Source organism: Carlito syrichta, unplaced genomic scaffold, assembly GCF_000164805.1.
Source record: "Carlito syrichta isolate Samal-C Ts95f unplaced genomic scaffold, Tarsius_syrichta-2.0.1 Scaffold126787, whole genome shotgun sequence".
Classification (NCBI taxonomy): domain Eukaryota; kingdom Metazoa; phylum Chordata; class Mammalia; order Primates; family Tarsiidae; genus Carlito; species Carlito syrichta.
In genome coordinates this window covers 4,490-31,141 of record NW_007070883.1, presented here as the reverse complement: position 1 = coordinate 31,141, position 26,652 = coordinate 4,490, and the positions used below count along the sequence as shown (strand labels likewise).

The window sequence follows — 26,652 nt, the reverse complement described above, 5'->3', positions numbered from 1 at the left end:
GCCCGTGACCCACTTGGGTTACGATTTGACCCGGGACAGGGGTGCAGCATTAAGACCTGCAGCCTGCAGTATTCCGTGTTGAGGGATAGGTTTACCTGCTCCCAGGTCCTAATGCCCACGGGCCTGTGTTCTTGCAGGAACAGAAGATGCTGGAAAAACTTGAGTTTGAACGGCGCCTGGAACTCGGGCAGCGAGAGCACGCCCAGCTCCTTCAGCAGAGCCACAGCCAAAAGGACGAGATCCTTCAGACAGTCAAGGAGGTCAGTGGCTGGCCTGGTGGGGTTGGTTCTTTCGGTGCCGCCACCTGGCCCCAGCTTCCTGGCTCAGGCTACGCAAGGTCCCTCTGATGTGGAGAGGCAGTGGGATTGGCTGTCGCATCCGTCTGGGCGGCGCTTCCCCATCCACAGCCCGGGCTCCCCGCGTGCAGATGGGCACTCGGACCGAGGGGAGGAGGACCTGGCTCGGCCTCGCGAGGCAGGAGGAGGAAGCCAGTCTCCTGACCGCAGGCAGCGCCCTCACGGTGTCTGAGGAGGCACCAGCCGGCTCAGGACGCCCACGTCCCCGCCGCAGGCGCAGTCTCGGCTGGAGCAAGGCCTGAGTGAGCGCCAGCGCTACCTGGACGTGGAGCGGCAGCGGCTGCAGGAGCAGCTGAAGCAGACAGAGCAGAACATCTCTGGCCGGATCCAGAAGCTCCTGCAGGAGAATCAGAGGTCAGGCCCCATCTCCGGCCCCAGACCCAGAGTCCTTCCCCAGGGACTCCCCTTGAGGAGCCTGGGGTGGAGACCCTTTCTCCCTCTGCTCCTGCCCGAGACTTCCATTATTGGGATCCCATGTGGTGCTTCGATTTGCACCAACTTAAAGAGGAAAGAATGTGATCCGGCATCATGAAGTCTGGTTTCTTATGGCTTCTGGTTGGAACTATGGCTTTGAGCAAGTGGTTCCCCACGGGGCCCCGAGTTTCTCATCTGTAAAGTGAGCAGGTTTAACAAGATATTTGGGATCACATCCTGCTCCGATATTTTGGGTTCCAAATAACCCTTCGAGCTGAGGTTGACCATTCACCCCATCGTGAGATTTGCCGTGACAAATCCTGTGCGTGGTGATAGTTACCGAGAGCAGGTCTTGAAGGGGCTGGGAGGCGGGGCCAGAGAGAAACCTCAGAGTGCCGGAGAAGTCCAGCTAGGGGGTCCCCAAGGAAGATTCCAGACAGGCGCTCAGTCACGTGCTCTGCTGCTCCCAGGCTTCCTTCTTTGCCCCTCGAGTCACCTGTGCCTCCATCCAGCACGGGCAGTTTCAAAGTCCTGAGTGAGCCCAGGAAAGCTGCTACCTGCAGGCTGTCTCTCAGCAGCTAAGTATGGTGTGTATGTTGCCTCGTGTGTCTTTACAAACAAGCCAAGGAGTTTGTTTTCTGTGTTTTTTTCAATTCTCTTCATTTCACAGGTGAGGAGACCCGGGGCTTGCAGTAGTTTGAGAAGCTGGCTGAGAGCCCGGTGCTCCCGGGTGGGGGGCTGAGGTGCCCGCTCAGCTCCGAAGCCCTTGGCACAGCCAGCGCGGGCAGGCGGGAGCAGCTGTGTCGGAGATGGGCCTGCTGGTGATTGCGGGGACTTTCGTGGCTTTCTCCACAGACAGAAGAAAAGCTCCGAGATTTTGAAGTCACTGGAGAATGAAAGGTGAGTGTTCTCTCTGGGGATGCAGCCTGGAGGAGAGAATGCCTTGTGATTCTCCAAGGGATTCTGCCGGAAAGTTTCCCCGAGGGTCATCTCCTTAGAAAATATTGGATTAAAAAGAATCACTGCCAACATGTTTGTCAAAAAGTGTACATTCCTGAGAAAAATTCAGAGATATGAATAAGGCTAGAGATATAATGTCATACTATATTTATAAAAAAACAAGGGGCCGGATACAGTAGCTCATGCCTATAATCCCAGCAATTTTGGAGGCCAAGGTGGGAGGATTGCTTGAGCCTAGGAGTTTGAGACCAGCCTAGGCAACACCTCATCTCTACAAAAATTTAAAGATCATCAGAGCATGGTGGCACACACCTGTAGTCCCAGCTACTTGGGAGGCTGAAGCAGAAGGATCATCTGAGCCCAGGAGGTAGAGGCTGTAGTGAGTCGCGATCATGTGGCTGCACTCCAGCTTGGGTAACAGAAGGAGGCTTCACATTTCTGGAGAGAAAAGGGGTTTAGTTGTATAAATTATGCCCAAAGGAATAATCTACAACCATTAAACGTCTTGCAGAAGAATATTCCTCACTAAGGAGAAACACTCACGATAGGCTGCGTTTAAGCAGAGTTTGTAGTGTGTCATTTTTAAAAGACAGTCTGCATGTAACTTTGCAGAGAGCAAAAGAACCCACCCCGAATGTAAACACAGCACATTTCTGCGAGGCAGGTCTTGTGGTGATCTGCTTCTTTCCTTTTGTGTTTTCTACATTTCCCAAGTTCACCACATTAAGGCGCACCACTTTGGAATGAGAAAGCTGACAGACCGGCATAGGGGCTCAGCCTGTCATCCCACACTTTGGGAGGCTGAGATGTAGCGCGTGCCTGTAGTTCTGGCTACTTGGAAGGCTGGGGTGGAAGCATTGCCAGAGCCCAGCAGGTCAGCGCTGGGATGGCCGTGAGTGTGCTACTGCCCTCCAGCCCGGGCGACAGAGTGAGACTCTGGCTCAAAAAAAGAGAAAAAAGGAACAGCTGATGGTGGAAGGGAAGCTCTGCCGCCCTCCCCTTCGCGAAGCATGCATCTCTTCCCCACCGGGAAGCCCTCCGGGGTTCTGAGGTCCCAAGGCAGCATCCCAGGCTCTGAGCTGCTCTCCTGGGACCCTTCACTCCCTCAGTCGGCCCCACCCGCTGGGCCCCCACTGCCTGGAAGGCCTTTGACAAGGCGCACCCTCGGGGATGGAGTTGGCCCCATGGCTTCTGCGGTGGTGCTGGGGGAGCTGGGGCGGCTAAGGCCGAGCTGAGGTGTGGCCAGTGGCAGCATCTATTTGGCACCCACTGGCAGAGCTCCCTCTCTGTGCTGGGCCAGGCTGGGCTGGGCCCAGGGTACAGTGATGCACCAGATACCACCTTCCCTTGAACCTGTGCTCCTGGGCAGGAGGCAGAGGGCATCAACAATGCAAGCTTCTTCCAACTAAGTCAGACCTGCAGAAACATTAAACAATGTTCCTTCTGAGCCACTGCAACTGTTGATGTAGGAAAAACACAGCAAGGCATAGCAGGCATAGCAGGGCACAGTGGCTCATGCCTGTAATCCCAGCACTTTGGGAAGTTGAGGCCAGGATTCCAGACCAGCCTGGGCAATGTAGCAAGACCTTATCTCTAAAAAAAATTTTAAAATTAGTCTGGGAGTGGTGGTAATGCCTGTAGTCCCAGCTGCTCTGGAGGCGGAAGCAAGAGGATCGCCTGAGCCCAGGAGCTCAAGACTGCAGTGAGCTATGGTCATGTCACTGCAGTCCAGCCTGGGCAGCAGAGCAAGACCCCGTCTCGAAAATAAATAAATAATAAACAAAAGCAGTTTAAGAATCACACAGACACAGCATGCACTGACATACAGGAGGGACCCCCCCAAAAAAAACCTGGATGTTGTCTTTTGGAGGGCGGGCCTCTTGTAGTACAGGCTTCCCCCACTAGGTTAGTGTCCAAGAACCCATCAGTTTTGTTTTGTTTTGTTTCTGAGTGGGAGTCTCACTCTGTCGCCCAGACCAGAGTGCAGGGGCCGCTCCCGGCCACCGCAGCCTCGACCCGCCGGGCTCCGACGACCCTTCCGCCTCAGCCTTCCGAGTAGCCGGAATTACAGGCGCGCGCTACCACGCCCGGCTGATTGTTTTGATTGATTGTGGAGATGAGGTCTCGCCAAGTGGCCCAGGCGGGTCTCGAACCCGCGGGCTCAGGCCATCCGCTCACCTCGGCCTCCTAAAGCGCAGGATGACAGGCTGAGCTGCCGAGCCCGGCCAACCCATCAGTTTTTATGTGGAAGTTTTGAGAAGGTCGCATCACAATGTGTGGAAGAAATGTCCTGAGTTGTGACCAGCAGGCGACTGGTTCTTCCACCATGACACCGCCGCTGTCCACGCCACTCTGAGTCGTCAGCAGCTTTTGGCCCCAAACGGCAAGACCCCTGTGCCCCCGCCCCAGTTCGCCCGATCTTGCCCTGAGCGGCTTTGTCTTTGTTTCTCTGGGGAGAAAATCCTCAAAGGGAAACGTTTTGCCCAGGTGGAAGAGGTGAAACAAGCAGCAGAAGCACTCAAAGGCATCGCAATTAACGAGTTCAAAAGCTGTTTTGAACAGTGGACGAAGCATCTCAGTAGGTCTATTGCATCAAATTCAGAGCACTTCGAAGGTGACCGAGGTTTAAACATGTGAGAATAAACAGTTTTTTATGGCTAAATTCCAGTTTTTTAGGGGATCCCCCCTCGTTCCTGTAATGAGCTTTTTTATTTGCACTTATTGTGTCGTGGATGTATTTCCATGCCAAAAATTTCATTGTTTTTAATAGCTGTGGAGCACTCCTCTATGTGATTTTATCATACTGGATTTAATTAGTCCTCTGTTCAGGGACAACATATTATTTCCATTTCTTTATAATTACAAACAATATTATGATGAACATCATTCAAATATGCTCATATGCACTATATGACTACTTTTGAAGGAACTATTCGGAGGACATTTTGCTAAGTGACAGCTTGCCTTCCAAAAAACATTTTGCCAGTTTACACTTCTCTCAGAAGTGTATGACGGTGCCCATTTTCCTACCATCATTGCCATCACTGGTTTTCTTTTCTTTTCTTTTTCTGATTGAGTTGGGGTCTTACTCTGTTGCCCAAGTGGCTGTAGTGCAGTGGTGTAGTCACAAATCACTGCAGCCTCGACCTCCTGGCCTCCCAAGGAGCTGGGCCTACAGGTGCACACCACCATGCCAGCTAACTTTTTGATTTTTTGTAGAGGCAAGGTCTTGCTATATTGCCCAGGCTGGTCTAGGACTCCTGGGCTTAAACAGTCCTCCTGGCTTGGGCTCCCAAAGTGCTGGGATTACAGGCCTGAGCCAGGCCTGACCCTGTTTTTCATTTTGTTTTAGAGAGATGTGGGGTACAAGTCAGGATTAACTCCCCACGCAGGCTGTGTGCAGGGAAAGTCTGGGGCTCCAACTGGTCCTCACTTCCCTTGGTTTGGGACCAGACAGCCTTTGTCTTGTTACATGCCCCCCCTTCCCCTGGCAGTGTCCAAGGACGGTGGAACCTTCCTTTGTGCTAATGTGTGTGTTCAGGTCCTACTTATGAGTGAGAACATGTGGTATTCAGTTCTAAACAGATCACTCAGTATGATGGTCTCCAACCCAGTTTTCTTAATCTCAACCAACCTGATAGGTGAAAAGATTTTACTCTTTAGTTACCAGTGATGTTTCGCATCTTTCCAGATATTTATTGGTCACTTGAATTTAAGTATTGACTGATTGTGTCCTTTGCCCATTTTTCTAAGAAGGTGTTCATCTTTTTACACAAGGTACTCTAGGCTGGGTGCGGTGGCTCGAGGCTGTAATCTCAGCACTTTGGCAGGCTGAGGAGAGAGGATTGCCTGAGCCCAGGGGTTCGAGACCAGCCTGGGCAACTTGACGAGACTTCGTCTCTACGATAAATTTCAAAAATTAGTCGGGCAGGGTGGCGCTCGCCTGTAGTTCCAGCTACTGGAACGTTGAGGCGGAAGGATCAACTGAGCCCAGCAGATTGAGGCTGCGGTGGCCTTGAATGTGCCACTGCCCTCTAGCCTGAGCGACAGAGCAAGACTCCAACTCAAAAAAAACAAAGATACTCTAACTGCAAGGCTGAACGTTAGCAGGGCCCCTGGGAATGTGTGTGATGCAGTGGGCATTCAGAGGGCATGTCTAGGATGATAATCAGGGCGGACTACCTGGAGGAGGTGTTGTTTATCCAATGGGATTCCCTCTGGAAGTGCTACATTTGCTAAATGAATGGATGGGTGTTTTTCCAGAATAAGAATGGAACAGTTGATGTCCATAACCCAGGAGGAGACCGAGAACCTGCGGCGACGAGAGGTTGCCTGTGAGTTTTGGGATGGGAGGGAGCAGGGGTCATAGCACGCTGCCCGCTGACTGGCTGACAGGGCGGACAGCCCTCCCTCTGTGGGTCCCTGAGTGTTGGCCCTCAAGAGTGCACTCAAGCCCAGCCGTGGAGCTCGGGCTCTGGGATCAGGCTGGGCATGGAGTCCCAGCTCAGACATTAGCTGTGTGACCTTAGGGGCATGACTGTCCCTAACTTTTCCCTCTGCATTTTTTTGGCTATCGAGTGGGGGAAGCTGGTCGGGTGCGGAGGCTCACACCTGTAACCCCAGCACTTTGGGAGGCCGAGGCAAGAGGATTGCTTGAGCCCAAGAGTTTAAGACCAGCCTGGCAACTTAGCGAGACCTCATCTCTATGTAAAAATCAAAAAACTAGCCTGGCGTGTTGACGCGCGCCTGTAGTCCCAGCTACTTCCGAGGCGGAGGCGGAAGGATCGCCGGAGCCCAGCAGGGCAAGGCTCTGGTAAGCCATGACTGTGCCACTGCACTCCAGCCTGGGCAACATGGTGAGACTCCAACTCAGAAAACATATATTAAAATGGGGGAAACAATAGTCACCGCTCCCTCTTGGGGTCATCAGGAGGGCCAGATAGGACGATGCCTGGAACACACTGAGTGTTTCATGACGCTGGCTGTGCCGCTGGCTGTCACTAGGAGTGTGGTGGGCCCTTGTGTGTTCTGGCAGCTCCCTGTGGCTCCCAAGAACTTGCAGACCATGGACTAAGGAAGGCCACGGAGGCAGTTGCTTATCCTTATTTAAAGTGAGGGCTGGTTCTCTCGGTTTCCCCATCTTCAGGGCAAGAGTGAGCCGCTCTGTGCACCCTCAGCCGAGGGTTACTGTGTGCCAGGCTCCAGCCAAGCACCAGCCCTACACATTGTGTCCTCACCACCACCTGGGACAGTGTCCGGTCACTCACACCCTGGTATTAAAGATCACTGAGATGCATGGTGTGGAAACAGAAAACTGGGAGATCTCCAGAAGGACGTGTATCAAATGGTACCAGTGCAGGCGACTTTGTTTCCACCTTTTCAAACTTCCTAGTACTTAGCTTTTTAAAATGAACATATGGTAGCCGGGCTCGGTGGCTCAGCCTGTAATCCTGCGCCTTTGGGAGGCTGAGGTGAGTGGATTGCCTGAGCCCGCAGGTTCGAGACCCGCCTGGGCAGCGAGACTCATCTCTACAATAAATCAAAAAATCAGCCGGGCGTGGTAGCACATGAGCCATTGAGAGCATATGCTGTTGAGCTGTCCTGTACCCTGCCAAGAACAGTATAAACCAGCAGGATCTTTCCAGGGGGTACAGAGGGTAACTCTTCTATATTATCTTTGGCCTTAAAGCTGCATTTCTAAGAATTAATTCTAGGGAATAATCAAATAATTAGGTGTGCACAAGTGTGAGTGAAGATGTAATGATTTTTTTTGAGCTGGGGGTCTCTGTCACCCAGGCTGAAGAGCAGTGGCACAGTCACAGTTCACTGAACCTCCACCTCCTGTGCTCCAGTGATTCTCCTACCTCAGCCTCCTGAGTAGCTGGGACTACGGGTGCATGCCACCATACCCTGCTAATTTTTTTTTTTTTTTTGTAGAGGCAAGATCTTGATATGTTCCCTGGGCTGATTTTGAACTCCTGGCCTCAAGCAACCTTCCCATCTTGGGCTCCCAAAGTGCTAGGATTTTAGGTGTGAGCCACCCCACCCAGCCAAATTTTTTAGAGTTCAGATGCTGGAAAATAGAGGATTATCTAAATAAATTTTGGTAATCTGTTTGCTGTGGCACTCTACAGTGTTGCCATTGCATCACTCGTTTCATGGGGAGTAATTATAAAAAGTGGGAAGTGGTGTGTTTCGTGTGTGATACCATTTTAATTTTTGTATTGTGGTGAAATATACATACATAAAATTTGCCACTTTAACCATTTATTTGTATTTTATTTATTTATTTATTTATTTCCATCATCCAGGCTGGAGTGCAGTGACACATTCCCGGTCACCCCAGTATCGACCTGCTGGGCTCAGGTGATCCTTCCGCCTCAGCCTTCCAAGTAACTGGGACTACAGGCGTGCGCCACCATGCCCGGCTAATTTTTTTGATTTATTGTGGAAATGAGGTCTCCCCAAATTGCCCAGGCTGATCTCGAAACTGCAGGCTCAGGCAGTCTACTCCCCTCGGCCTCCTAAAGTGCTGGGATGACAGGCTGAGTCACCGAGCCTGGCCAACCATTTATTTTGTTTTTTTTTTTTGAGTTGGAGTCTCACTCGGTCGCCCAGACTGGAGTGCAGTGGCCGCTCCCGGCCACCGCAGCCTCAAGCTGCTGGGCTCTGGCGATCCTTCCGCCTCAGCCTTTCAAGTAGCTGGAACTACAGGCGTGTACTACCATGCCCGGCTAATTTTTTTTTTTTATTTATTGTAGAGATGAGGTCTCGTTGCCCAGGCGGGTCTCAAACCCGCGGGCTCAGGCAATCCACTCACCTCAGCCTCCCAAACGTGCAGGATTACAGGCTGAGCCACCGAGCCCGGCTCCAACCATTTATAAATCCACAGTTCCATGGCATTATTGTTGCACAACCACCATACCATCAACCTCCAGAACGTTTCCATCCTCCTCAACTGAAACTTTCTGTCTCCATTAACCCTAACTTCACATTCCTCACCCCTCCGCCACTGCAGAATAACCGTTCTACTTTCTGGTGCAGTGAATTGGACTATTCTAAGTGCCTCATCTATATGAAATCATACATCATTTCTTTTGTGTCTAGCTTTTTTCACTAGCATGATATCCTCAGGTTTGCTGGGCGCAGAGGCTCATGCCTGTAATTCCAGCACTTTGAGAGTTGGAGGTGAGAGGATTGTCTGAGTCCAGGGTTTCAAGACAAGTCCGAGCAACTTAGTGAGACCTCGTCTCCACAATAAATCGAAAAATTAGGTGGGTGTGGTGGCACGCACCTGTTGTCCCAGTTACTCGGGAGACTGAGGCAGAAGGCTCACCTGAGCCCAACAGGTCAAGGCTGTGGTAGCCATGAGCATGCCACTGCACTCCAGTCTGGGCAACAGAGTGAGACTTGGACTCAAAAGAAGTCTTCATGTTTATTCATGTTGTAGCATGTTTAAGAATGTCTTTTCTTTTCCTCCTATTACTTTTTTCCTAGCCACTGGATCACCAGGAAAGAGTTTCCTTCCCTTTCAAGGCCAAATAACATTCTCTCGCCTGTTTATGCCATTTTTTCTTTAACCATCCATTCATCACCGGGCATTTGGGTCGTTTCGACCTTTTGGCTACTGTGAAAAATGCTGCTGTGAACATGGGGTGAACAAATACCTGTTCTAGCCTGGGTGTAGTGGTTTGCATCTCTAATCCCAGCACTTTGGGAGACCGAGGTGGGAGGATCACTTGAGGCCAGGAGTGTGAGAACAGCCGGGGAGTGTAGCCAGACCTCAGCTCTACAAAAAATTTAAAAAGTGGATGTGGTAGCTCATGTCTGCAGTCCCAGCAACTCAAGAGGCTGAGGTAGGAAGATTGCTTGAACCCAGGAATTCGAGACTGCAGTTAGCTGTGATGGCACCCCTGCACTCCAGCCTGGGCAATAGGCCAAGATCCTGTCTCTTAAAAAAAAATGTATGGACTGGAAGACATATATCAACGTAATAGTATTTCTGGGTGACAGGATCATAGATTTTGTATGTGTGCTGCTTAGTGTTTTACAATTAGTCAGCCTTCCAAGGTGTTTGAGTCAGGGTCTTACTCTGTTACCCAGACTAAAGTGCAGTGGTATAGTCATGGCTTACTGCAGCCTCAAACCTGTAGGCTCAGATGGTCCTCCCGTCTCAGCCTTCCAGGCAACTGAGACTACAGGTATATACCACCACACCCTACTAATTTTTTTTTTAAGTTGGAGTCTCTGTTGCTCAGGCTGGAGTACAGTGGCATGCTCACAGCCACTCCAGCATCGACCTGCTGGGCTCTGCCGATCCTTCTGCCTTAGCCTTCCAAGTAGCTGGAACTATATGTGCCACCATGCCCAGCTAATTTTTTTATTTATTGTAGTGACGAGGTCTCACCAAGTTGCCCAGGCTGGTCTTGAACCCCTGGACTCAGGCAATCCTCTATTTTTTGTGGAAACGAGGTCTTGCTTTGCTGTTCAGGCTGGGCAAACTCCTGGGCTCAGGCAGTCCTTCTGCCTAGCCTCCCAAAGTGTTGGAATTACAGGTGTGAGCCACCGCACCTGGCCTAAAATTACTTTTGTCACTAACAAAAAAGTGTTTCTTAAGGGTGACATCAGGTGGGTGGCCAGGGGAAGCCTCACGTCCTGCTCCCTCAGCAGGAGATTCCTGCTGCGTCCCTTCCGGGGCTCCAGCAGCAGCCGCCCCTTTCTCAGCCGCCCCCATGTTCCCGCAGCCGCCATGCAGCAGATGCTGACCGAGAGCTGTAAAAACCGCCTCATCCAGATGGCCTATGAGTCTCAGAGGCAGAACTTGGTCCAGCAGGCCTGTTCCAGGTAAAGCACGGAGGCGGCGTCCCAGGTGAGGGTGCTGGGGGAGCTGGCTCGGGGCCCGAGACTGTGGGGAAGAGCTGAGCCCTGAAACCCCCGTCTGGGCCGCCCCAGCCTCAGCCGTAATGTCCAAGGCAAGCGGCGACTGTTCTTCCTGAGATTTCTCTTTTTGCTTGAGGCGGGGTCTCCCTCTGTCACCCAGGCTGGAGTGCAGTGGCCCGATTAAGTTTTTTTGTAGAGACAGTGTCATGATGTGTTACCCAGGGTGGTCTTGAGTTCCTGGACTCCAGCAGTCCTCCCACCTAGACCTCCTAAAGTGAGCCACCGTACCTGGCCCTTCCTGAGTTTTCTTCCTGTATCTCATGGAAGGTTAATAAGGTTATGACAGTCGCTCCCGTTTCTCATGCAGTCGCTATGCTGGGCGCGAGGCTAAATGATGTGTCACCTTAGCTCATTGCTTCTGTGAGGGACAGTATTGTTCCTAGCCCCGTTCTACCGTCGTGACTTCGTTTCCGAGACTGTGTGGCACACCCATGGAAGCACAACCAGCAGTGGCAGTGCCCGGACTCGAGCTCAGGCAGAGTGGAGGGGTGTGCTCTTGACTGGTGCACTTGTCAGCCCCCAAGAGTCCTCAGGGTGGGGGTGGGGTGGCTGTCGCGTGAGGGCCGCTCTGGGCCATGCTCACTGTGGCACTGGGTTTGTGCCAGCAGTCAAGCTTAGCACTCGGAGACAGGCCAGCGGGAACAGGCCAGCAGGCCAGGATGCCTGTGTCTCTGCTCCCAAGCAGGTGACTCTGGCTCAGTTGTCACCCTCTCAGGCACCTAGGCCATGCCAGCCGCCCTGTGTCCCTGCAGATGCTGGAAATGTGCCCTTCTTTCCTAATGCATGACATTGTGCTTGGGAGCACAGCACAGGGTTAGACAGACCTGGATGCAGGTCCCACTTCTGCTTATTAGCTGCAAGATCTTGGACGAGTTGCTTTCCTTCCCTACACCTCAAATTTCCTATCAGAAAAATGGGGCTAAATCCCAGCACCTGCCTGCAGAGTTGATGGAGGGTTTGATGATCATTAATGAGCTTCAAGTCCAGCACGCAGGAGTCTAATAAATAATTGCTATCATTGGCCAGGTGTAGGGACTCACGCTTGTAATCCCAGCAGTTTGGGAGACTGAGGTGAGAGGATTGCCTGAGTCCAGGAGTTCGAGACCAGCCTGGGCAACTTGGTGAGACCTGGTCTCTACAACAATTTTTGTCTTTTTGAGTTGGAGTCTCGCTCTGTCGCCCAGACCAGAGTGCGGTGACTCACTCCCGGCCACCGCAGCCTCAACCTCAGCTCCGGTGATCCTTCCACCTCAGCCTTCCTAGTAGCTGGAATGACAGGAATGCACCACCGTGTCGGGCTAATTTTTTGATTTTGGAGAGATGAGTTCTCGCTAAGTTGACCTGGCTGGTCTCGAGCCTGTGGGCTCAGGCAATCTTCTCACCTCGGCCTCCCAAAGTGCTAGGATTACAGGCATGAACCACCATGCCTGGCCTCTACAATAAATTTTTAAAATTTGCCAGTCATGGTGGTGCACACCTGTGGTTCCAGCTACTTGAAAGGCTCAGGCAGAAGGATTGCCTGAGCTATTAGTGTGAGACAGGGACTTTTTTGGAAAGGAACAATTGTTTTTATTCTGAAATAAACTCAAAATCAAGATTGTACCAAAGCATGGACATATGTGGAGTTGCAAGGTTTTGTGCCAAAATCGCCAGACTTGTCTGGGGGCTGAGAGCCACCCCTGACCAAGAATGCCAGGAAGGATGACTTTGTCATAGCCATGTGGCTCACCTGGGAGTTGTGAGCTCTCCATCCATGGAGGCAACTGGGCAGAGGCCAGGTGTCCACTTCAGGGGGTGCTGTGGCAGGGACTTTGGAGGCTGTTGAGAGAGAGGCCCTGTGAGATTCTCCCTTCCAAGCATGGGATTCAGACCAACTCTGTGTCTGTTCCCTGCCAGGGTCTGACTCCCCACAGGGCTCCATGAGTCTTGTCGAAAGAACAAATGGACTATTTGGGTTTCCAAGGTGTCCAGAACATAGCAGGTGCACAGGAAATGTTTCGAGCATAAGCAGACTTGCTCTTTCTTACAGCATGGCAGAAATGGACGAGCGGTTCCAGCAGATTCTGTCATGGCAGCAGATGGATCAGAACAAAGCCATCAGTCAGATCCTGCAGGAGGTGAGCCCTTGTCCAGGACCTGGGGTGGGGGCTCAGGAGGGGTGCACAGGAGCCAAGGAAGAGCCTCAGAACTCTACCTGGGCTGGGCGCAGTGGCTCAAGCCTATAATCCCAGCACTTTGGGAGGCCGAGGTGAGGGGATTGCCTGAGCAATCAAACCCATGTTCGAGAATAGTCTGGGCAACTTGGCAAGACCTCATCTCTACAATAAATTTTAAAAATTAGCTGGGCATGGTAGCTTGTGCCTGTAGTTCTGGCTACTTGGAAGGCTGAGGCAGAAGGATCGCCTGAGCCTAGCAGGTGAAGGCTGCGGTGGCAGTGAGCATGCCACGACACTCCAGCCTGGGCAACGGAGTGAGACTCCAACTCAAAAGAAAAAAAAGAAAAGAACTCCACCTGAAGCCCTGTCCTAAACAGCATGTAAGACCCAGGTGGCTTCGTGACCTTGTTTTTATAATTTTCTTTTTCTCTCTCCTTTTTTCTGGAGATAGGGTTTCACTCTATCACCCAGGCTGGGGTGCAGTCATGAGATCATGGTTCACTGTAGCCTCGACCTCCTGGATTCAAGTGATCCTTCCATCTCAGCCTCCTGCGTAGCTGGGACTACATGTGTACACTACCATACCTGACTAATTTTTAATTTTTTGTAAAGATGAGGTCTTGCTCCTGAGCAATCCACAGGAATAGGTTACAGACAACTAGAGAGACCTTTACATGGGGACTGGTGGTGAGCATTCAACACATACCTAGAAAACTATGAGTGAGGATTGCAAGGGGAGTGCAATATGTAATGACTGTGCTGTGGCCAGAGTACAGCCACACAAACTGGGAGGAAGAATCAGCACATACAAAAAATTTAGCCATTTTCAGTTGTCATAAGCAGTGTTGATAGTATTGATTTTATTTTTATGCTATTCTGTGTGCGTGTGTGTGTGTGTGAGAGAGAGAGAGAGAGAGAGAGAGAGAGAGAGAAAGAGAGAGAGAGAAAGAGAGAGAGAGAGAAAGAGAGAGAGAGAAAGAGAGAAAGAGAGAGAGAGAGAGAGAAAGAGAGAGAGAGAGAAAGAGAGAGAGAGGTATAATGTGTGATAATTGAAATGAGAAATTATGAATAGTCATCTTTTCTATTCTTGGAAACTAAAATTCTCCTCTGGAGGAAAGGAGGCATCAATGTAAAACAGAAGGAGCTAAGTAAAACTTATAATCTTGAATTTGAACAAAAATATCAGTTAAAAAAAAAGATGAGGTCTTCTGTGTTGTACAGGCTAGTCTCGAATCCCTAGGCTCAAAGAATTCTCCTGCTTTGGACTCCCAAAGTGCTGGGATTACAGGCTTGAGCCACTGTGCCTGGCTGCTTCATGACCTTAGAAATGTACAGAGCCTAAGCCAGGCGCAGGGGTTTACACCTATAATCCCAACACTTTGAGAGGCTGAGGCGAGAGGATTACCTGAACCCAGGGGTTCGAGACCAGCCTGGGCAACTTGGCGAGACCTCGTCTCTACAGTAAATCATAAAAATTAGCCAGGTATGGTGGCACATGCCCGTAGTTCCAGCTGCTTGGAAGGCTGAGGCAGAAGGATTGCCTGAGCCCAGTAGGTTGAGGCTGCGGTGGCTGTGAGCGTGCCACAGCACTCCAGCCTGGGCAGCAGAGTGAGACTCCAATTAAAAGAAACAGAAAAAAGAAATGTACAGAGCATCAGGATGTGGGGTGAGGAGAGGCATCTGAGGGATTTGTGGGGGGTGGTCATTTGGTCCCTGAAATCTAGAGAAGCACCCCCACCTGCTCCCCCTCATCCCGTGTAGGGGCTCCATGGGAAGTACTTCCAGGACCAGGGGTGATGGCGACCCCTCCGTGGAGGTCGTGCTACGGCGCACGCTGTGGGCCTCCGACCTCTTCTCGCAGGCAGAGCGAATGGCCGCTCTCTACCCTCCCGCTTCCGCCGGGGTTGAGCAGGTGCTGGGTCGACCCCGAGCAGGCGAAGCGACGGGCCCCACGCCCTCCCCTCGCTCTGTCCCGCTTTCCTCCTGCAGCCTGGGGGCCTCGCGCCCCGTCACGCTCTGCCCGCGCTGCTTCGCGCGTCTGTCACCTGCCCTGCTCGGCCGCCTGCCCTCCCCTTTCTCCCTAGCTCCAGTCTCTTGGTTCTAAGATGGTCTGACCTCGTATGTGCAGCCTTGTCTGAGGAAAGTCCTGTTTCCCAGAGAGGGCGTCTGCCGTGTGGTGAAGCGAGGCTCGGGAGCTGGGGCACTCGACGCGTGTCCCAGTGCCAGTGTGTGTCTCTGAGCCTCACTTTCCTCCTCTGTGAGAGGGAGTGGTAGGCACTCACGCCGTCGCCCACTGGAGAAACGCAGTGCTGATGTGGAAAGAGCCCCAAGCACCAGCCGGTCCGTGGGAAGCCCCGGATATCGTTTGAAGATTTAAATAAGTGAGGTGAAAGGCACTCTCTCAGAAACAGAACAGTCATTCACTGAGATGTTTTGGTTTGGTTTGGTTTTTGAGTGAGAGTCTCATGTTATCACCCAGGCCGGAGTGCAGTGGCACTCTCACGGCTCACGGCAGCCTCCTACTCCTGGGCTCAGGTGAACCTCCTGCCTCGGTCTCCCTGGCAGCTGGAACGGCAGGCACACACCCCCACAGCCAGCTAGTTTTTGTATTTTTTGTAAAGGCAAGATCTTGCTGTGTTGCCCCGACTGGTCTCAAAACCCTCCTGCCTCAGCCTCCGAAGTACTGAGATTACCCGTGCCTGCCTGGCTCGTGCAGGCATTCTGTACGCAGCCCTTGTGTTTCCCCTAAGGGGCCCACGTGGAAGGGCAAGGCCTCACCTCCGCTGAGTGGCCTGTGGTCTCTTGCAGAGCGCCATGCAGAAGGCTGCGTTCGAGGCTCTCCAGGTGAAGAAAGACCTGATGCATCGGCAGATCAGGAATCAGGTGAGCGCCAGGAGGTGGCGCCCCGACCTGCCCGCTCAGCTCTTGCAGAGACTTGCAGAGCGACTCAGCAGGGCCGGCAGCCAATGAGGTCTGAATCCCCCTCCTCCTCCTCTCACCAGCCCAGCCCGAGGGCCCAGCCTCAGAGCTTCCCTTTGCTCACAGACCTCCGTCGGGGACTCCGGGGATGGTGCAGCTGGTTCTTGATGTGTCTCTGAGGCCCGGCCGGAGGGCAGCACGCATGCTGGGCGGTCTCTGTGCCGCCGTGCACCGCCCCCCCCACCCCCGCAGGACTCCCCTGCTGGGGAAAGCAGCCAGCACAGGCCCCAGGACCCCCATCAGCTCAGACCCACGGAGCTGGCTCCTGGCAGACTGGATTTCTGTCCCGAGGGACAGGCGGGGCATAAGCTCCTCTGGTCCCAGCACCTGCCAAGGAGCGACCTCCCCCAGGAGGGGTCGAGCTCTGCTCTGGCTTCGCTGTCCACTTGCGGGCAGCCTCCAGCAAGCCTGCCTGGGCGGCTGCCGGTCGTGTGAAGCTGGGGCTGCGGCTGGGGACGGAGTGAGCTTCAGGCTGTGGGAATGCTCCTCGCATCGGATCCGGCACACTTGGAATTTCACATTTTCGCATGTTTTTTTCCTTTCTATTCCTTTCTTTTTTTTTTTTTTTTTTTTGACCAAACCTACTTTACCTTTATAATTTCTCTCTTTAATTTCAACCCCACATTACTGGACATGAAGCTCATTCCTCTGACCAGGGGTCGGTGGGGTCCTAGGATCATGGGCCTAGGGTAGAGAAGTCATTGGCCATGAGGTCTGGCCCCTGAGCTAAGAGCCCCCAGACGCACCCCAGAGAGTGTGCGGTGACTCCCAGACATTCCTACTGTGGGTGGTTTGGGCCCACTGGGCCAGCTGGTCCCCTTCAGACCCTGAGCAGGGACATCCCAGAGAAAGGGCTCTGTCACCTGCTCTGCTTCCTTGGGCCGATTACTTAACCTCTCTGAGCCTCAGTTTTCTTGTCTGTAAAATTGAGACAATAATGCCTCCAAAGAGCCAGAGGAGACCTGATGAAATGGTGTGCGAGCAGCGTGTAGCACAAGCCCAGCGTCCAGCGAGTGCTTAGTACGTACCAGCTGCTAGCACCCTGTTGCTCAGTCCCTTCTGTTCCCTCTGCTCTCCCGACAGCGCTACAGAGCCCTACAGACCCAGGTGGTCACTCTGGGTCAGTCTCCACTCTGCCTCGAGTCCCAAAGGAGAGCCTCGTGTTTGCTCTGCGGTTCTGGCCCCACCCTCGACCAACTACCCGAGTGCTCAGAGCCGGGAAATGGCAAAATGGCTGGCTCTTTTTAAACCCCCATGAGGTTCCTGAGGCCTACTGGGCCCCCACGTTCCAGAGCCTCCCCAGAAGGGCTTCTCAGACCCCACTTGGCCAGCAGGGGGTAGCAGCACAAAACCGAGCCATGGTTACTATGAGTAAAAACATCCCCCTGTCTCGTCTTCTGTTTAGATTAAATTAATAGAAACTGAGTTATTGCAGCTGACACAGCTGGAGTTAAAGAGGAAATTCCTGGACACAGAGACACTACAGGTATGTAGGGCTCCCGGCCTGCGCACCCCTCCCCGCCCTTATGTGACGAGACCCCCCCCGTGGTGCCCCTGCCAGCCCCTTGGCAGCTGCCCACGGGAGCGAGAAGTTTCTCCAGCAGACACAGACAGGGCAGTGCCACCGGAGGAAGCTTCCCAGCCCCAGAAGGCCTGCGCAGGCCAGGGTCAGAGGTGGGGCCGCCCTGCAGCTAGGCAGGAGGGTCAGAGGAAGGAGGGTTTCATTGCCAAGGCTCACCCACCTCCATCTCCATCTCTGCCTTGCCTTTGTCGGGAGCGGGTCGCGGCTGAGGTCTCTGTGGGCCGTGCTTCAGGGCCTGGGCAACCTGGGTTGACGTCGTTCGGGAACGGAGCTCCTGGGTGTCTCCCGGATGTCCACAGGAGGGGCCCTACGTTCCTGTGTCATTCCTCGTGGGCAGCATCTCTGTGAGCTGTGGCCCAAGCATCCTGCTCATGGAGATGAGGGCACAGGCGCTGGCAGGTGGCACTCTGGACAAGATGTCTGGGACGTTTGGACCCAGCACCGCCTTGCTGTGCGCCCTTGGTGGCTGGGGGACGAGGGGCAGCCTTGCCCTTCTCCCCAGCTGCCCACACAGGGATAGATGGGAAGGTGTGAGGACGTGTGCCCACGCCGTGCATCTGAGCAGAGCCTCTCGTCAGTCACTGTCCCTGGGTCTGGCGTCAGTCTGGCAGGCTCATGCCGTCTCCCGGGCTTCGCCGGGCAGTGGGGTGCTGAGGTCTGGAGCCCTGGTCAGGGACTGCCACTGCCTGTGGCCGTGTGCCTTAGGCAGGCCACTCTTCCCGCCCCGGCCTTCTTCCCCTCGGTAAGATGGACGGCATCGTCCAGGCCCAGCCTGCGTCGTGAGGCCCTCCGGAGAGCATGAGCCCGTGGAGGGAAAGCCTTTGCGCGCCTCGCAGTGGCCTTCAGAGAGGAGAGGGCGGGACTGCTCTCAGGAGCGCGGCCTCGGTGCCTGGCTCGTGCCCTTGTCTCTGTGGTTGGTGGGGCTGGGACTCAGCTCGCGCCCTCGGGCCTCTGCGGGGTGTCCGGGAGGAAGTGCAGGAGGGGCCGGGAGCGCACATGGGCTCCGTTTACACACGCTGCTGTTTGTGTACAGCCCTCACGTGTGGGGTCCACACCCAACCCGCCGTCTGCCCTGCCCACATGCCCTGCGGTCCGTGGGCCCAAAGGCAAGTGCCCGTGCTTGTCATCTCTTTCGTTTGCCATTTCTTACCACTCCATCGTCATCCGTCACCAGGATCCCATGCCTGACCTTCACCCCACAGGGAAGGGAGACGCAGGCTTGGGGCGGGGGCGGCGGGGCTTCCAAACTTGTCCAGAACGCAGCCTTAGAGCCTCTGGCAGGGCCTCGAATTGAACCGCCCACCGAGAACCCAGCGAACGGGTGACCCCAGGTGAGCCCGTCTCAATCCTGCCCCACCACAGGCTCCTGGCGTGTTGTGGCGTGAGCTCACGGCACGCTGGGTGTGGTCCTGTGTTGCAGGAGATGATCTCGGAGCAGCGCTGGGCCCTCAGCTCGCTGCTCCAGCAGCTGCTCAAAGAGAAGCAGCAGCGAGAGGAAGAACTCCGGGAGATCCTGGTACGTGTCTGGCTTCTCTGTGTGGTGGCTTTTTCTAAGCAAGTTGCCATGTTTACAAACACTTCAGTTATTCAAATGAGAGTTGTTGGCCGGGAGTGGTGGCTCACGCTAGTACTCCCACAAACTTGGGAGGCTGAAGTAGGAGGATCACTTGAGGCCAGGAGTTCCAGACCAGCCTGGGCAACATAGTAAGACTCTGTCTCTATTTTTTTTTTTTTATTTTCTTAAGATTTTTTTTTAAGAACCCACATGGCTGGATGGGAAGGTGTGAGGACACGTGCCCAGCCATGCACAGGCACTCAAGGAAAAACTGGGGAACGTACAGAGGAAAAGAATTTCACTTCCAAGAGTCATCGTCTGCTAACATTTTGATGCATATTTTCCAAACATTGTGATGCGTCTTCATAGCTAACCACAAATATGCCTTTTAAGCATGAAATGGTGCTTGTCCTTTCACAATCAGCCTGGTTTCACTTATTCCTCCACATTCTCTCTGGGCTGTGTTGGGAGGGGCCGTTGTCTAGTCAGGCCCCTATTGCCAAGTATGTGGATTACTTCCGGCTTTTTAACATATAAGCTACGTACAAGCTATGTTCTTTGAATATCTTTGTGGCTGAGGATTTGAGAACGGCATGAGTCTTCACTGCAGGAGAGGACTTGCTGTGTCCAGTGCAGGCCGTCTGATGAGCTTTTGGCAGGAGTGGCCCAACTGTCCCCTGTGCCCAGATGGGTTTGACTCTGGCACATTATCAGGTTGGCCGAGCTAGCGTAAAGGCATGTCCTCCAGAGCTGGAGGGCCCCTTTGCCATGAGGATGGGAGCCAGGCCCTCCAGGGACTGAAAAGACCAGGTTGCTCCTGTGCCATTATAAGTGACCCTAATGTCCTCTGAGCTCCTTCTTAGGCCAGGCCCCGTGCAGGCTCAGGAGGAGAGTGAGACTGACTTCTTTTGGATGCTGAGGCGGGAGGATTGCTTGTGCCTAGGAGTTCGAGACCAGCTGGGCAGCACAGCAAGACCTCATCTCCACAAAAGTCAGCATTTCACATGTTGGTGCCAACCAGAAGTTGCTTGTCCCTCATGGTGCCTGTCATCTCCTACATACTGTATACACATGCAAATGGTGCCCTGGCACGGTGCAGTGGCAGCCAGATGTCACGGCCTCGTACTCTTGGCCTCAGAAGGCCCAGGGGGTCTTCCCAGCCAGGGGAGGAAGCACACCCCAGCAGAACACAGCCAGTGAGGCCCACGGGTGCTGCAGGACAGGTGTTTCTGAAGCCCAGGGAGGGCCAGGGACAGAAGTGGGCATCCGTCCTGGTGAGGTCCAAGAGGAATCCCCCAGGGAAGTTGGGGCCCCGCAGGGGCTGGTGTGTATCCTGCTTCCCATGCCAAGTCCTGCCCTCGCTGTGTGGCCACAGTTGTTCAGAGCTCAGGCTCCAACACAAGACAGACCTGGTCTGAATCCTGGCCCTGAGTCTGGGCAGGTGACTAGCCAGTCTGAACCATGATGTCCTCACCCGTGAGGTCGAATCTGCTTCACAGAGTTGGGACAGTTGAGTAAATGACAGCTGTGCGTGCACGGCATGGCCTGGGATGTGGTGCTGTTAAAATGTCAACGGATAGGCCAGGCATGGTGGCTCATGCTTATAATCCCAGAACTTTGGGAGGCCGAGGCAAGAAGATTGCCTGAGCCCACGGGTTCAAGACCAGCCTAGGCAACTTGGCGAGACCTCGTCTCTATAATAAATCATAAAAATTCATTGGACATGGTGGCGCATGCCTGTAGCTCCAGCTACTTGGCAAGCTGAGGCAGAAGGGTAGCCTGAGCAGCTCGAGGCTGCAGTGGCCATGAGCATGCCACTGCACTCCAGCCTGGGTGACAGAGTGAGACTCCAACTCAAAAAAAGAAAGTCAGTGGCTGTTGTTACTGCTGATGTGATTAGCATCATGTGTTCATTGCTTTATTCCCAGCATAGCATCTTAGAACAATACTCAGTGAATAGTTGTTGAGTGGCAGAATGAAAACCTCGTATTCAAAGCACGTTTTTGACACTTCAGGTTTATCAGGTGACTCTAGAAGCCGAAGGGGTACTTAGCATCCTGCACCCCCGCCTGGCACCCAGAGGGCAGCCCAAGCTCCATAGAGAAGAGGCAGCAGCATAATGCTTACTCTCCCACAAGCAGGCTGAGGGTGTCTCTCCCAGAGGAAGAGGCCGAGTGTGGCACCAGGTGGCAGAAGCCCCCCTCCAGGTGCTCCCCCGACAAGGCGTGCGGCATCAGGCAGGTCAGCTCCAAGATCATTCTCAGATGTAAATTCTCAGTGGCACTTCCTGCCTGTCCCACTTCGGTAGCTTAACTGGTGAGACAATAAGTGGACAGGAAAGTCCTTTGTAAAATACCAAGTTGCCGTCCACCTGCTCACAGAGCCGGGTTCACAATTGCCACTGTCATAGGATTTTTATTTACTGATCTATAGCTGACATGGCCTGTGTTGTTCTTGGCAGATGGAGATAGAAGCGAAAAGTGAGACCAGGCAGGAAAATTACTGGCTGATTCAGTACCAGCGGCTTTTGAACCAGAAGCCTTTATCCCTGAAACTACAGGTAAGGACTGCTGGTCTCTGCCCCGGCCAGGAGCCCTGGGCCCCTCCAGAGGGGCTTTAGTGCCTCCACCATACCTTGCCACTTGGTCCTTCCCGTCGAATTCCGCTCATCTCTCTGGTGACTCCAGTGTGCCAAGGCTCATTCCAGGCACCGGCAGGGACAGGAATGAGAGAAAAGGTCTGGGCACTTTAATCCCAGCACTTTTGGAGTCTGAAGGGGGAGGATCGCTTGACCCGAGGAGTTCAAGACCAGCTCGGGTAACACAGCAAGATCTCGTCTCTACAAAAGTCAAAAAATTAGCCGGGCGTGGCGGTGCACATCCTATAGTCCCAGTTACTCAGGAGACTGAGGCAGGAGGATCACCTGAGCCCAGGAGGTGGAGGCTGTGATGAACTCTGCTTGTGCTACTGCATTCCAGCCTGGGCGACAGAGTGAGAAACCCTGTCTCAAAAAAAAAAAAAGAAAGGAGAGAAAGGGAGCATTCATTCTGGCGAGGGGGAAGATGAGACACTGGCCGCGGTTGTGCAGGCCCAGACCGCTGAGCCCACAGTGGGACAGACCACCGCAGGCAGGAGCAGCTGTCCTGAGCACCTGCAGGGACAGGCAGGTGGACATCCCCGTCCCCACACACTTTTAAATCTTCAACAAATATTGAGGCATTCTGTAGAAGCCATTTTGGCAACCTGCTTTTTTCTCTTAGCAATCGTGATGAGCAGTCCCCAGGTTCCCTCCTAGAGAGACCCATCTCCTTGTTTCCAGGCAGCTGTACAGTGTTCAGTATGCAGATAAGCCCTAGTTTATTTTAACAGTCCCCTCCTGCTGGACATTCAAGTTGCTTATTGTTTTCACATTTGCAAGGCCAAGCGCAGTGGCTCACGCACTTTGGGAGTAATCCTGCACTTTGGGAGGCTGAGGCAGGCAGATTGCTTGTACCCAGGAACTTGAGTCCAGCCTAGGCAACATAGTGAGACCACGTCTCTAGAAAAAAATTTAAAAATTAGCTGGGGGTGGTAGCACCCCCCTGAAGCCCCAGCTACTCGGGAGACTAAGGTGGAAGGATCGCCTGAGCCCCGGAGGCTGCGGTGTCTGTGATCGTGCCGCTGCGTTCCAGCCTGGCAACAGAGTGAGACCCTGACTCAAAAATAATAAATAATAAAAGTTTAAAAGTTTGCAGATAGTGTGGCAACAAATTCCCTTGTGCATATAAATCCATGGGCTTACGTGTGTTTTTGTAGAAAAAAACCTATGAATTGTGTCAAGAGACAGTCAAGCCCTGCGTTTCCCATTGTGAATAGCGGGTTCTTTCTTTCCCTCTGGCTCTCGGTGCCCTGTACCTTTCCCATGGGTCTGTCTTGCAGGAAGAAGGCCTAGAGCCCCAGCTGGTGGCCCTCCTGGAGGAGCTGTCAGCCGAGCACTACCTGCCCGTCTTCGCCCACCACCGCATCTCGCTGGACGTGCTGAGCCAGATGAGCCCCGGGGACCTGGCCAAGGTGGGAAGTGGCAGCCCGCGGGGAGGCGAGCGAGGCGGCCGAGGGTGGGCTTGCTCCTCGCGCCGTTCTTGATGAGCTCTGTCATTGCCAAGTGCCCAGGGCCACCTTGCCTGTCTGGCCCCAGCCACCCGTGTGCGCCCCACACAGGCTCCCTGGGAAACACCAGGCGTGGGTCTCACTGACCCCGGACAGCCCCACCTGGTTGGATTGCGCCTCCAAACCGTAGGGGCAAGCACGACAGACCCTTGGGAAGCATCTGGTCTGGCCCCACCTGTCCCACGATCAATGGACAGTCATAACCTCAGCACACCTTTCTGGGCATGAGCTGAGCTCTCTGCATCATATTAATCCATTTACTTTCAAACCAGAATAATAATAACGGCTGAGTGCAGTGGGTCATACCTGTAATCCCAGCACTTTGGGAAGCCGAGGAGAGAGGATTGCTTGAGCCCTGGAGTTCAAGACCAGCCTGGGCAACATAGCAATGCTTCATCTCTACATAAACATTTTAAAAATTAGCCAGGTGTGGTGGTGCATGCCTGTAGTCCCAGCTACTTAGGAGGCTGACGTGAGAGGATTACCTTTACCCAGGAGGTTGAGGCTGTGGTAAGCCATGATTATGTCACTGCACTCCAGCACTCCAGCCTGGGCAACAAAGCGAGACCCCGACTCAAAAAAAAAAAAAAATGGCACGGTGGCTCATACCTACAATCCCAGCACTGTGGGAGGCTGAGATGAGAGGATTACCCTGAGCCCATGGGTTCGAGATCAGCCTGGGCAACTGGGTGAGACCTCGTCTCTACACTAAATCCAAAAGTCAGCCGGGTGTGGTGGCGCACACCTGTGGTTCCAGCTACTTGGAAGGCTGAGGCGGAAGGATTGCCTGAGCCCAGCAGGTCAAGATGGCAGTGGCAGTGAGCATACCACTGCACTCCAGCCTGGGCGATGGAGTGAGACTCCAGCTCAAAAAAAAAGAAGAATAACAATGCCAGTTGATGCCCTTGTAGCACCTGCATGCGCCAGGCCCCATTCTAAGCACTTTTCACATTCCAGCTCAGTGAATCCTCCCGTTGGCCCAGGGAGGGAGGTCATGATCGTTTGCAGGCGAGCACACTGAGACCCAGCACGGCAGTAACTTGCCTGAGGTCACACAGCAGGTCTGCTCGACCTGGCACTGGACCCTGGGTGGTCTGGTCCAAGCCGGTGCTCTTTGCCCCTCAGCATCCTGCTGCTTGCTGGACAGATGCAGACACTGAGGCCCAGAAGGCTAGGTGCCACTGCGGGGTCACAGACTGTGCCACTCAGGCTCTGAGGGGCTCAGGCACAGCTGCTTCCGAGTGGCTTGGCCTCAGGGGCTTCCCCTCTCCCGCACCTGGCAGGACTGACACTGTGGGCACAGTGCTTGGCCCTGGGAAGCGCTTTCTATACTGGCTGTCACTGGTGTTGGTTTCCTCCTGAGCCTCAGTTTCCCTCCCTGTCCCGCCTGCCACGCGGAGTGTTAGGCCAGGCCTGAGGGGGTCCCCCTCACAGCTGTGTGCTGCGCTGCCCCATGCAGACCCCCGGCCCCTCCAGGCCCGGAGGGCCTCCACGTTTCCAGCCGAAGGAGCCAGAGCCAGGTGGCGCTGGGGGCTGGGGCCGCGTGTGGTCACTGCGTGCTGCAGCGGCCCCGCCCAGCCCCGCCACAGTGCACTCTTCCCTGGGCCCCACAGGTGGGTGTCTCCGAAGCCGGCCTGCAGCACGACATCCTGTGGAGAGTCCAGGAGCTGCTGGATGTGGCCAGGATCCAGCCAGGTACCGGCACACTCCGGGCTCCTCCGGGGCCCCACCGTAGGTGTGGGCTGGAGCGGACGGTCACTTGCGTACATTGCAGGCTGCGTCCTGGGGGTTCCAGCCCACACCCGTCAGTCAGGTTCTCTCCTAAGCAGCAGGCGTGGGGTCGGTGAGCCAGCTTTTCACACGGGGAAAAACAGGCCATAGGAATGGGGCATGGGGCAGGCACCCTGTGGCCGTGGAGGGCCCTTCGGCCTTTGTGTCCCGTCACTTTCCCCACAGCCACCCTGGAAGCCACACACCCAGGGGCCTTGGACTAGATGGGGAGGCTAGCCCAGGCCCAGGACCCCATGCCTCACAGGGCCCAGAGCGGGCCTGTGATTGGACGCGGAGAGATGTCGTGATGGGCTGTGAAGGGGAGGAGAAAGTCCTGAAGGCCTCGGAAGGGGCAGGTGTGGGGTTGAGTGCAACCCGGGGGCCGGGCGTCAGCTGGCACTTACACACGTGGCATCCCGTGAGGGTGAGCTGTCGTCATCCTCATTTGTGAGCTGGGGAAACTGAAGCCAGGAGAGGCTAACATGTCTCCCATCGGGTCACACTGCTGGCAAGTGGCGGGACCACTGGGCTTTACTGCTTCCCTGGAGACGAGGCAACGGCCCAGAGCAAGGCTGAAGGCGATGCAGGCCTGTGCTGCTGGGTCAGGTGGGCCCACAGCATGACCAGCCTCGAGCAGGGCGAGGAGAGGGGTGCAGGCGGAGGTGGAGTTGCTGGACCGGGCCCGGGGGAGGCCCTGGTCCCCGAGGAACTAGGCTGACTGCAGCACCCTGATGTGTGGAGACGATAGGTGGTTTTCTTTTTTTCATTTTTTGTTTATTTGAGGCGAAGTCTCTGTGGCTTAGGCTGGAGTGCAGCCTGGATCTCCTGGACTCAAGCGATCCTCCCACCTCAGCCTCCTGAGTAGCTGGGACTACAGGCACATGCCACCACACCAGCCAGTTTTTTTATTTTTGGCAGAGGCGAGATCTCACTATGTTGCCCAAGCTGTTCTCACACTCCTGGGCTTGAGCAATCCTCCCACCTTGGCCTCCCAAAATTCTGGGATTACAGGCATGAGCCACCACGCCTGACCAGGTGCCAGTTTTGAAGCCATATTGACCCGGTGAGCACACCGACTCATTAAACTTTTAGCTTTTTTATATAAAACAGTATGCACAATATGTGGCTAATCCCCTGCACTGACCCCCTCCAGCTCAGACTGGAGGGCAGGAAGAGTCTGGCATCTGGAGTTGGGGTCACCCCCAGGACAAACCTCACACGAGTGCTGCTTCCCAGTCTCAGATCACCTCCAGAGCCAAAAAGCAGGCCCTTCCCACCTCAGCAGGCTGTCCGACACCGCGTGGGTCCGTGTCTTCGGGGCCTCCTGCTGCTTGGCGGGGGAGGGGGCCGTGGTGGGCTTCCCCCTCGGCTCCAGAAGGCGCCGGAGCTCCTCCGCCTGGGAATCAGCAGACATCATGGGAAATGCAGCATAGAAAAGCCCCTTCACGTGACGGTCGGGGCAGCGCTGGTGCCCGGAGGGTCCTAGCTTTGCAACAGCTTTTAGAACATCTTTTGGTTTTTTCCTGTTATGAAAAACAATACCTGCAATCCAAGCCACTGAATAAATGAATACGGGGAACCCTGTATTCGGGATGGGGGCGGGATGGGGCGGGGATAGTCAGAAGGTCGCTGGCCACGGCGTGAGGAAAAGAGGCTCGGTGTTCTGCGAGGGCCGACTGTGGGCCGAGAACTGCGGGGGCGGGGCGGGCCGGGGGCGCTGCTGGAGGGAGGAAGGGGAGCAGCCCCGGGCCTCATCCTGCCCGGCTCGGGCCACCCGACGGGCAGGCGCCCCGC

General features: G+C 54.3%; 1 protein-coding gene across 1 annotated transcript in view; it reads left to right on the top strand.

Moving 5' to 3' along the window:
• LRSAM1 (leucine rich repeat and sterile alpha motif containing 1) overlaps positions 1-26,652 on the top strand; it is a 52,504-nt gene that overhangs the window by 23,098 nt on the left and 2,754 nt on the right. Inside the window, exons 12-24 of the mRNA XM_021707904.1 lie at positions 138-260; positions 571-710; positions 1,626-1,670; positions 5,994-6,064; positions 10,475-10,574; positions 12,700-12,787; positions 15,635-15,709; positions 17,211-17,291; positions 18,808-18,903; positions 21,404-21,502; positions 22,861-22,992; positions 24,702-24,851; positions 25,124-25,282. Of these exons, the coding sequence (XP_021563579.1) occupies positions 138-260; positions 571-710; positions 1,626-1,670; positions 5,994-6,064; positions 10,475-10,574; positions 12,700-12,787; positions 15,635-15,709; positions 17,211-17,291; positions 18,808-18,903; positions 21,404-21,502; positions 22,861-22,992; positions 24,702-24,851; positions 25,124-25,282 (1,359 nt within the window). The remainder of the gene's footprint in view (positions 1-137; positions 261-570; positions 711-1,625; positions 1,671-5,993; positions 6,065-10,474; positions 10,575-12,699; positions 12,788-15,634; positions 15,710-17,210; positions 17,292-18,807; positions 18,904-21,403; positions 21,503-22,860; positions 22,993-24,701; positions 24,852-25,123; positions 25,283-26,652) is intronic.